Source organism: Narcine bancroftii, chromosome 1 (genome assembly GCF_036971445.1).
Source record: "Narcine bancroftii isolate sNarBan1 chromosome 1, sNarBan1.hap1, whole genome shotgun sequence".
NCBI lineage: Eukaryota > Metazoa > Chordata > Chondrichthyes > Torpediniformes > Narcinidae > Narcine > Narcine bancroftii.
Genome location: NC_091469.1, coordinates 149,649,103 through 149,661,166, shown reverse-complemented (window position 1 = coordinate 149,661,166; position 12,064 = coordinate 149,649,103). Strand labels below are relative to the sequence as shown.

At 39.6% G+C, this 12,064-nt stretch overlaps 1 protein-coding gene across 17 annotated transcripts in view; it reads right to left on the bottom strand.

Moving 5' to 3' along the window:
- Positions 1 to 12,064, bottom strand: part of nek1 (NIMA-related kinase 1) — a 240,341-nt gene that overhangs the window by 185,733 nt on the left and 42,544 nt on the right. For all 17 annotated transcript variants that reach the window (XR_011358400.1, XR_011358407.1, XR_011358411.1 and 14 more), the window contains 2 exons: positions 5,997 to 6,197; positions 974 to 1,043 (listed from right to left, as the gene is read on the bottom strand). Coding sequence is in view for 14 of the 17 variants with exons in the window: in XM_069941511.1 (XP_069797612.1) it covers positions 974 to 1,043; positions 5,997 to 6,197 (271 nt within the window). In the remaining 3 variants the exon portion in view is untranslated. The remainder of the gene's footprint in view (positions 1 to 973; positions 1,044 to 5,996; positions 6,198 to 12,064) is intronic.

Here is a 12,064-nt window from a genome sequence, read left to right as displayed (position 1 = left end):
CCTGGACTGTCTGGCTTGAGCAGAGCTCCACCATTTTCAATGAGATCTGTTTTGAAATGTTTGTATCTGTGAGTGACCGAACTAAAAACCCCACACAATGTATCTCCCTATCTATATACAATATAAAATATAACCTAACCTATCACAAAGGGAATAGGGAAAGGCATCTTGTGAGTCTTTCTAATCCGGATTTCTCTGCTGTATTTGGAACTACTGTTTCACATTTGAATTGATTAAAGGGTAATTTTTAGTGAGGAAGACTGATCATGTGATCATGAGTTGAAATGGGGTGGGGGAATGACATGAAAGTTAGTTTCTTGCCACATGTGCCAAGGTATTTCGATGTTAATATTCAAGGAACGGTTGGATACATATATGGATGGGAGAGGTGTGGAGGGTTATGGGCCAAATGCAGGTCAGTGGGACTACTTGGGAGAGGATGTTCGGCACAGACTAGTAGGGCCAAACTGGCCTGTTTCTGTGGTGTAAATGGTTATATGGTTATAAAAACAAACAAAAACCCTCCCCTTTACCGGAAACTTCCAGTCACTAACGATGCTGAGCTGCTATTCATACTCATCTTTAAACCACGTTTCGTTAATGGTCACAATATCACCCTTCCCCATGCCCAAGTTCATCGCCTCATGCTGCAAGATTTATGACATTCAAGCATACACAATTAGGACCACCAATCTCTGGTTCCCTTGATCCATCATTGTTTCCCCGGAATCCAAAATCACCAGTTTACTGAAGCCTGATTTTGCTTCTCTTTCTCTTGTTTTCAAGTTTCTTATTCCCTGTCAAGCCAGGTGGAGTAACTATTGCCAACTACATGAATGCATTCCGCTCTGTTAAAGTGGATTTATATCAATGAACTCCATCCTGATGCACAATGTGAAAACTGAGAAAGTTATTAATATTCTGACACAAATCCAAATACTTTAACGAACAAGCTCAGAGAAACATTTCTTACCTGCTGCATTGGGAATAACTGACTTTGAAACATGATGTTCGATTGCATGACCAAATTCTTCAACAATAAGCTAGAAATAGAGGAAGAAAACCGTGAGATAATGAATCACTATTCCTAGTATCTTCATTGGAACATCAGAGACATTTTTGTAACAATCAACATGTAAGAAATTTGGTGCTTCGATATTTTTAAATTTAGACATACAGCATGGTAAAAGGCCATTTCAGCCCACAAGTTCATGCCACCCAATTTACACCCAATGAGCCCACACCCCCAGTTCTGTCCTGACTGGGTTATTAGATTTACAAAAAAGTCCTGAATCTGTGAACTGCATTTTAAGCTTCCATGATTTCAAACAGTGGGAGGAAACCAGAGCCCCTGGGGAAAACCCATGCATACACAGGGAGAATGTACAAACTCCTTACAGACAGCGCAGGATTCTAACTTCTTCACCAACCGTGCACCCCTTTTGTGTCTGAATAACAGGGAGCGGGTGTGGGAAGAGGTCGGGTATGGTTTCAAGAGTGTTCAGAACCTGGGTTTTTTGTTTTTATATTAACCATAATAAAAATCAAGAGACATGATAAAAATCCCAATTCTTCCCCCACCTCCCCATTGACATGATGTTCCAGGATCCTTGTCTTTAAGGATCATTAAGACCCCCTTCCACCCCGCACATTGCATCTTTCAGCTACTCCCATGAGAGAAATGTTACGAGAGGATCAGTACCAGCACCAGAAGGGTGAAGAACAGCTTCTTCCCACAGGGAGTGAGAATGCTGAACGACCAAAGGAACCACTCACAGTAACCATCCGAATCTCGCAGATTTACAAAACAATATTTATTTATTGTATTTATAAATACTTGTCCTGCATATGTATTGTTTGTTTGCATGTGTGTCCACATGTTTTGCACAGATGACCGGAGAATGCGATTTCGTCGATTTGTACTTGTGCAATCAGATGGCAATAAACTTGACTTGAGAACAAGTGGCTAATTGATTAACAGCCAGGAGTCATGCCAGCAATGCAGTATGATAGTGACCTGGTCAATTAAGCAGTAAAAAAAAAAACAAACAGAATTTAATCCAGAGAATGTGGCATCTTCCCAGATATACAAGGGAAAACACATGGAATAAGAGTATTCTGAGTGGTAGCAGATCTGTGCATGAAATAAGAGAAGCTAATGAGATGGTTAAAAAATTTACCAGGACAAAGAGAATGAGAACAGGCAAGTTGTATTCAGATTAAGTTACAGCTTCAGTACGACATCCAGCTCTGATATTACAGTAAAAATATAATTGCATGGGAGGGTATATTTCAAAAAATAGCATTCAATGGAACTTAAAATGCCTGTTCAAACAAAAATTCTTACTGGTACAAATCATGGAAGCTTAAAATGCAGTTCACAGATTCAGGACTTTTTTGTAAATCTAATAACCCAGTCAGGACAGAACTATAAGAACAAAGCAAGAAATGTTGAATTTTTTCCAGAAACAGTCACCTAAACTAAGAGAGCAAGAAACATGCATAAAGAGTAGCAGAGCTGTACTCCTGAAGAAAAGGAACCAGAAGCCATACTTTCAACTCTTCAAAGCTTGATGAATGTCAAAAATACTGAGTGCAATGTAATACAGAACATTCCATATAGAAAGCAAATCTATTTCGAAACGTGGTGAAACACAAAAGTCTGCAGACGCTGCAATTGTAGTAAAAACACTAATGCTGGAGGAATCCAGCAGGTCTTACAGTCTCCTTAAGAGGTAAAGGTAGAAAACTAGGACTTTTCTCTTTGGAGCACAGAAGGATGAGAGGAGACTTGATTGAGGTCTACGATATTATGAGAGGCAAAGATAGGGCGGACAGCCAGCATCCATTTCCCAGGGCAGGAACAGCAAGCACATACGTACAAAGTGAAAGGAGTGAAGTTTGGGGGAGACATCAGGGTTGTTTGTTTTTAAAAAAACCCACAAAGTTGTAAGTGTCTGGAATGTCTTGCCAGGAATGGAGGAGGAGGCTGAAACATTAATGGTAGTTAAGAGGCTCGAAGACAGGCACATAGATGAAAGAAAATTAGAGGTGGGGGGGGTGGGGAGTACTTTTAAAAAAAAAGGAAAATATGGGTCGGCACAATGAAGGGCCAAAGCATTGAACAAAGCAGGTAGGTGCCTGAATTAAAAGGCTGGGGAGAAAGTAAAATGCAGTTCTGCCTGCTTTTTACTCATTTCTTTTCTTTTTCTTTTCTTTCTTTGGCTTGGCTTCGCGGACGAAGATTTATGGAGGGGTAATGTCCACGTCTGCTGCAGGCTCATTTGTGGCTGACAAGTCCGATGTGGGACAGGCAGACACGGTTGCAGAGGTTGCAAGGGAAAATTGGTTGGTTGGGTGTTGGGTTTTTCCTCCTTTGTCTTTTGTCAGTGAGGTGGGCTCTGCGGTCTTCTTCAAAGGAAGTTGCTGCCCGCCAAACTGTGAGGCACCAAGATGCACGGTTTGAGGCGATATCAGCCCACTGGCGGTGGTCAATGTGGCAGGCACCAAGAGATTTCTTTAGACAGTCCTTGTACTTCTTCTTTGGTGCACCTCTGTCTCGGTGGCCAGTGGAGAGCTCGCCATCGAACGCGATCTTGGGAAGGCGATGGTCCTCCATTCTGGAGATGTGACCCACCCAGCGCAGTTGGGTCTTCAGCAGCATAGATTCGATGCTTGCGGACTCTGCTAGCTCGAGTACTTCGATGTTAGGGATGAAGTCGCTCCAATGAATGTTGAGGATGGAGTGGAGACAGCACTGATGGAAGCGTTCTAGGAGCCTTAGGTGATGCCGGTAGAGGACCCATGATTCGGAGACGAACAGGAGTGTGGGTATGACAACGGCTCTATACACGCTGATCTTTGTGTGTTTCTTCAGGTGGTTGTTTTTCCAGACTCTTTTGTGTAGTCTTCCAAAGGCACTATTTGCCTTGGCGAGTCTGTTGTCTATCTCTTTGTCGAATCTTGCATCAGATGAAATGGTGCAGCCGAGGTTTTGAGTTCTGTGTGCCTGATGGAGATGTGGGGTGGCTGGTGGTCATGGTGGGGAACTGGCTGATGGAGGACCTCAGTTTTCTTCAGGCTGACTTCCAGGCCAAACATTTTGGCAGTTTCCGCAAAACAGGACGTCAAGCGCTGAAGAGCTGGCTCTGAATTGGCAACTAAAGCGGCATCGTCTGCAAAGAGTAGTTCACGGACAAGTTGCTCTTGTATCTTGGTGTGAGCTTGCATGCGCCTCAGATTGAAGACACTGCCATCTGGGCGGTAGCGGATGTAAACACAGTCTTCATTGTTGAGGTCTTTCATGGCTTGTTTCAGCATAATGCTGAAGAAGATAGTAAAGAGGGTTGGTGCGAGGACGCAGCCTTGCTTCACGCCGTTGTCAATGGAGAAGGGTTCGGAGAGCTCATTGCTGTATCTGACCCGACCTTGTTGGTTTTCCTGCAGTTGGATAACCATGTTGAGGAACTTGGGGGAGCATTCGAGGCATTCTAGTATTTGCCAAAGCCCTTTCCTGCTCACGGTGTCAAAGGCTTTGGTGAGATCAACAAAGGTGATGTAGAGTCTTTTGTTCTCTGCACTTTTCTTGGAGCTGTCTGACGGCAAAGACCATGTCAGTAGTTCCTCTGTTTGCGCGAAAGCCACACTGTGATTCTGGGAGGACATTTTCGGCAACACTCGGTATTAGTCTATTAAGGAGGATCCTAGCGAAGATATTGCCTGCAATGAAGAGCAGCTTGATTCCCCTGTAGTTTGAGCAGTCTGATTTCTCGCCTTTGTTTTTGTACAGGGTGATGATGATGGCATCACGAAGGTCCTGAGGCAGCTTTCCTTGGTCCCAGCAGAGCATGAAAAACTCATGCAGTTTAGTATGCAGAGCTTTGCCACCAGCCTTCCAGATCTCTGGGGGGGATTCCATCCATACCTGCTGCTTTGCCACTTTTCAGTTGTTCAATTGCTTATATGTCTCTTCCCGGGCAAACCTCCAAGCAAAGCTCGAGGATGCAAACTGCCTCACGGACACGTCTCCTGAAACCCTCTGGGATCAGCTGAAAACGGCCATACCTCAATCCTCTGAAGAGGTTTTTACTCATACCTTGATAAAAAAGGCCAGTGATGTATCTTTGTCTCCTGTGGATGCTGAGAGGCCTGCTGAGTTCCTCCAATGTTTGTGTTTTTACTCTTTAGAAATGTGCCCAACTAGTCACAAATTTAGCCAAAATTGATAAATATGGACAAGACTGATTTTGTTAAAAAGAGAAAATTGCAGATAATGGGACTAGTCTATTGAGTATAATACATTTGGTGGTGGGGGCCTTAGATGCTGAAAAAGTGTTTAATAAGTTAGAATGGGATTTTTTTTAAAATTTAAAATACTTGATAAATTTGGATTGGGATCAATGTTTGCTATTTGGATTAAAGTTTGTATAATGGACCAAAACAAATGGACAAATGTCCACACATTTTTAATTAACCAAATCCAGCAGACAAGATGTCCATTATCTCCAGCTTTATTTATTTTAGCAACAGAACCATTAGCAGAATTGATTTGATCTGATCTTGAAATTAAAGGTTTTAGAGTTGGTAGAAAGGAATACAAGATTAATTTGTTTGGAGATGATGTAATAATTTATTTGACGGAACATGAAAATTCATTACACAAATTATATTTGTTAAAAGAATATGAAATAGTATCTGGATACAAGGTAAATTAAGATAAAAGTGAAATTTTTCCCCTTATTAGGAGTGATTATACTCAGTGTAAAATACATTCTCAATTTAAGTGGCCGTTGAATGGAATAAAATATTTAGGGATATGAGTATGGAATATATTCAAGTTGAATTATACCCCTTTACTTAAGAAAATTGATGATTTTTTTTAAAATGGCTGGAATTACCAATAAATTTAAATAAAATATTTAAAAAAAGAAATGTGCTCAACTGGAGATTTCCGTTCAAACAGTTAAAGATTATTGGCAAAACATCATGGTACTCACATCAGGTGAAAGCAACTTGTCTATTCTTTTGGCAAGAAATGGTTTCTGCAGTAGAGAGCTAACCGATGGTCTGTCCCTTGGATTTCTCTTAAACAACTGCGACATCAAGTTACGTAGATCGTAAGAATAATTAACAGAAACCGGTGGATAAGATCCACGGATGATCTTTAGCACCAAGTTTTTCATATTGCCAGCTTCAAACTGCAACAAAACAAAAATGTGGCAAATGTGAATAATTTTACAATGAACATGTTCCACTTCTGGAGATACCCTGATGTTATTTGCATTATTGAAAGAGCTCATTACACAAAGACGCACAAAATCAAAAGCTTGCATGGCTTTTCAAATTCCACTCAAAGCAAAACTAAATTGACTCAACATAATGTTCACATGCACACATTTACTGAATAAACCATGCAAGATGTTTATTTAACTCTCAAAATATCTATAAAGATATGAAATGGCAATAGGAGAGGTATAGACTATAGCCACTTGCCCAAAAGGATCACAAAACCAAACATTTATTTAAGAAAAATTTTCTTAATTTATTCAAACAATTTAAGCAGATATTGTCTAGATGGTCATCTTTCTATATTTCATTAGTTGGTCTATTAACGCTATTAAAATGACTACTTTGCCCAAACTTTTGTACCTTTTTTATGCAATTCCAGTCTTCATCCCCCAAGTCATCTTTTGATACCCTTGATTCTATTATATCTTCCTATATTTGGCAAAACAAATGACCTTGTCTGAATAAGCTTCATTTGCAGAGATCTAAAAGGAATGGAGGCTTGGCATTGCCTAATTTTAGATACTGGGCAATCAATTCATCTTGCTTTGGATTAAATATTTAGACCACCCAGTTTGGAATTGAGGTCGGCTGAGAAGTTTTCCCATTTTATCCTTTTTAGAAGTAGCACTTCCATTTTCTTTGGCTCAAGTTAACAATGATATACAGCCCTGTAGTAAAACATTCCTCGCGTAACTGGTTTCAATTTCGGAATTTTTTTTGATTTAAAAAGGTTTTTCCTTATCAAGTTTTATATCATCCAATTATACATTTCCTCCTTTATATGGTTTGACGTTTGTCAATTAATAGTATTCAGTGTTTTCGAGACTTGATTATTGATAGTTGTCTCCTTTCTTTTGAGCAGTTATCAGCAAAGTTTAATTTACCAAATTCACTTTTTTTTTTACAAAAGATACTTGCAGATCAGAAATTTTTGATACAGGTTCAGTAACCAAATTTTCCCATGACTTATGAATCTAACATGCTGGATGTAATTTTTTAAATTATAATCCTCCCAAAAGGATTTAATAACCTTTATATAGGATAAACTTTCAAAATCGCGTCAGGTTTCTCTCGCTAAGACTAAAAGAGCATGGGATCATGAACTACAGTTTTCTATCTCAGATAACTAATTTAAGAATCAAATCCAATTTTTAACACTTCTTCACTATGTGCTTGACATTCTTATTCAGTTCAAAGTTCTACATTAGACTTGAATGTCTGAAGACAAATTATCCCATATATTTTCTGATCTAAATCTCCAATGTGACCGATGTAACGACGGGGAAGCAACCTTGATACACATGTTCTGGTCTTGTTGAGTTCTTGAACGTTAGTGGAGGGAGATTTTTCGTGTTTTGTCAATATTATGTGTTAATCTTGAATCTAATCCTTTAACAACTCTGTATGAAGTGGTAGATGATATTAACAAGCTATTTTCTTCATCTGATCGTCAAGTCATACTATTTACAACTCTTTTGGCATGAAGAGCCATCCTTACTTTGATGAAAAGATCCTGTTCCACCCACTAGTACTCATATCATATCATGTCTCGTCTTAATTTAGAAAAGATCAGGTGTTCCGTGTTACGTACTCACTAATTTTCATAACATTCGGAGTCCTTATGGTCTATTTTCATGCTCATTAACAATCGGTTTGTCTTGATCATTGAATGTTTTTATTTATGTAACTTTTTTTTCCTTCAGTTAGTTATGTTTTATAGATTCAGTAGAACCTTTAATTTTATGTCAAAATATCCCAGATTTTTTTCCAGTAAGTGATTAGAGTTATTTTCATTCGTTTCTTTTTTTTTGTCATTCTGGCAACATTCTATGGGGAAGGGGTACATCATTACTGTTTTATTTTTGGAAATGTACTTATTCTCTTTATATTTGGTAACCTTGTATTCTCAATACATTATGTCCTTGCTCTCCCAATGAAAATGAAGGAGAAAAAAGGACTTATAGAGCACATGTTCGCCAGATTATACCAGAGGTCTGATAATATAGATACAAGGGGAAATGTGAAATACTCGACTTCTGTCCATGAGCAGTGATGGTCAAGATGAAGTTTGATAGAAACTTTAAAAATAATTTTCAGTTTTGATAAAGGTGAATAAGATTAATTCCTCCAGTTGGTGAGTCAGTAATGACACGTCAATAGACAAAACGGTCAGAAAAAGAGTGAGGAGAAACATGCCAAAATGTGCAGCACAATGTTGCAAATAGAACAACTGACTGCCTAACAGCTCAACAAGAAGTTGAATCGCAACCTCCAATGCTATTAGTGAGGAGTTTGCAGGTTAGCCTGTGACAATATAGGTCCAAGTGCTCCACTTTCTTCCCACATCCCAATGGTTGGAAGACCAGTTGTCACGATAAATTGCCCATAGCATGTTGGCAGGGGCTTAAATATGGGGGGAGTCGATGAAAATTTAGGGACAATAAAACTGGGTCCTGTAAACAGATGTTTGATGTTTAGCACAGACTCAGAGGGCCGAAGGACCCCACTGTGAGACTCTGTGAAATGCTTTGCCAGGCCAACAGTTAAAAACAATCTCTATGGAAGCTTCTCAGGACCAATTTTTGAAGTTAAAGATGCAGAGCCAAAAGGAGAAAGCAATGGGATTTGTTCTGATGTGGTACAAGAAAGAGTCAACAAAAACAATAGGCCTCATATTTTACGGGTATGAATCTCTCAGGCAGGCACATACTTTTACTGGCCAGTACTTTGCCTAAAAATAACCAGTTCTCTGATTGCTTTGACTTGCCCCCAGCACAGCATTATCTTACAGTGAGTTCTTGCACAGTTGACAAAATTTTTGATGAAAAGTTTACATATTGTAAAAATCCTGTTATCCGAATTCAAAAAAATGGCAGCATCAAGTAACTGGCAGCCTCAAGCAATCTGTGCCCCAAAAAATAAAAAAAAATAAATAAATAAAAATAATAATAATAAAAAATTAAAAAATAAAAATCGCTGAAAATAAATAGATTTTTAAAAAATACAGAAGTTTAAAACTGGCACCCCTTGCTGTTAGTTTGGCAATCCACACAATTCACTTATCAGCATCTACCAATCCCCATCAATGCCAAAAACTGGGGGGTTTTACTGCACTGTATTTTGCATTTGAAAAAATGTTCAAGGCTGCTCATTTGCATGAGTAAACAGCTAGAAAATATAATCACTGTTAAATGGAGAAAAGACAGAGTTTTTCTCAAACATTAAAATAAAAAAAACCACAAGATATTGAAAACATGAGCTTAAAAACAGAACCATGGAAAGAGCAACAGTTAAAGCTTCAAGCTTCAGAAAAATGAGGATCAGAGATCTGTTGACACTCCTATTAGGACAAACAAATGTCTCTGATCAAGTGGGGAAGGATTACTATGGCAATACTTTGGTTGACAGAATAAAGCAGGTAGCTAGGAAATGTAGAGGTGTTCAGTTCTTAGAACACCTTCATTCAGTCCACGGTACCACCCTGAATTTCTCACCTATAATTGTAATTTCCTCTCTGATATCACTGTCCAAGCCATAATGCAAATTCAGGGAACAATACCTCATCTTTTGTTTGGGGGAACATTGCTGCTTCTGGTCTCCTTTTGCACCAGAATTTTCCAGTTACTCCACAAGTTGCCCATCTGATATTAAGTTTCTCTCTCATCCACACTCTTAGCAATATTCTCTTACCCCCATTGTCTCTGCAAACTCCATGTTGCACATGTTCTCTCTTTTTCCAGTTCTGATGAAGTTTTTGTGTTGGATCAAACGGAGATTACGAATATGCTGGACCATAATGAGATTAAGAAAGAGGAAATGCTGGATCTTCTCAAAAACAGTGGAATTAATAAGTCCCTGGGACCAGACGAGATATACCCCAGGTTGCTATGGAAAGGGAGGCAAGAGATTGCTGGGGTTTTGGGTATGATCTTTCCATCCTCCTTGGCAACAGCAGAGGTGCTCGAGGATTGGTGAATAGCAGTTGTCATCCCCTTATTTAAAAATAACCCTGGGAATTATAGACCAGTGAGTTTTACATCAGTGGTGGGAAAACTATTGGAGAGGATTCTTAAGGAAAGGATTTACAAGCATTTAGAGAAGTACAGCCCTCTCAGGGATAATCAGCATGGCTTTGAGAGGGAAAGGTCGTGACTCACAAGCTTAACTGAGTTGAGGAGGTATCAAAATAAATTGATTAAGGTACGGCAGTAGATGCGGTGTATATGGATTTTTGCAAAGGTATTTGAAAATATCCACCAATTGTTCAGATAGTCATGAGGCATGGGATCCATAGGACAGCTATACGGATTCAGAATTGGCTTGCTTGTAGAAAGCAGAGAGTAGTAATGGACATAAACCATTCTGCTTGGAGGTCAGGGACAAGTAGAGTTCCATAGGGATCTGTTCTTGGACTCCTGCTCTTTGTAATTTTTATAAATGACCTCGATGAAGAAGAGGAGGGAGGGATGGGCCAGAAGGTGTGTGAATAATACAGAGGCTGAAGGTGTTGTAGATAGTATTGTAGACTTTGTAGGTTACAACAGGATATAGATTTGGGCAGAAAAGTGGCAGATGGAATTCAATTTTAGTAAGTGTGAAGTGATACACTTTTGAAGGTCAAACTTGATGGTAGAGTACATGGTTAATGGTACGATACTTAACATTGTACAAGAACAGAGGGACCTTGGAGTTCAGGTCCATAGATTTCACAAGGTCACTGCAAAGATTGATAGGATAGTTAAGTAGGCCAATGGTATGTTGGGCTTCATTGGTCAGGGGATTGAGTTCAGGAGTCATGAGGCAATGTTGCACTTCTATAAATCTCTGGTGAGACCACACTAAAAGAGTATTGTGTTCATCTCTGGTCACCTCATTATAGGAAGGATGTGGAAGCTCTTCTACAGAAGAGATTTACCAGGATGTTGCTTGGATTGGAAAATAAGACTTATGAGGCAAGATTTCCAAAGCTAGGGCTTTTCTCTTTAGAGCGAAGAAGGATAAGAGATTACTTAATTGAGGTCTATAAAATTATTATTGATAAGGTCAACAATCATCACTTTTTTCTCCATGGAGGGAGAAGCAAACACCAGAAGACATTTGCACAAAGTGAAAGGAAGGAAGTTTTGAACAGACATTGGGAATAATTTGTTGTTGCTTTCCACCCCCCCCCCCCCCGACACATGGAGAGTTGTGGGTGCCTGGAATGTATTGCCAGGGGTGGTGGTGGAAGCTAGAATAGGGGCATTTAAGAGTCTCGACACTGGCACAAAGATGAATGAAAAATTGAGGTAATGAGGTAGGGATGACACCACAGTTGTTGGCAATGAGGAAGCATGCAGGAGAGAGATAGATTAGCTTGTTGAGTGGTGTCACACCAACAACTTTGCACTCAACATGAGCAAAACCAAGGAGCTGATTGTGGGATTCAAGAGGAAGTCAGGAGAACATGATACAGTCCTCATGGAAAGCTCAGTAGTGGAGAGGGTCAAGAACTTGACATTCCTGGATGTCAACATCTCAGACGATCTGTCCTGGAGTCTCCATATCAATTCAATCATGAAGAAAACTAGCTGGCGGCTATATTTTGTGAGGTGTTGAGGAGATTCAGTACGTCACCAAAGACTCTTGAAAACTTCTATCAGTGTACCGTGAAGAGCATTCTGGCTGGTTGCATCAACACTCAGGACAAGGAAAAACTCCAGAGTTGTTAGAATCAGAATGTATCGCCATGAACAAGTCACAAAATTCATTTAACTTGGCCTGCAACATCACGGGC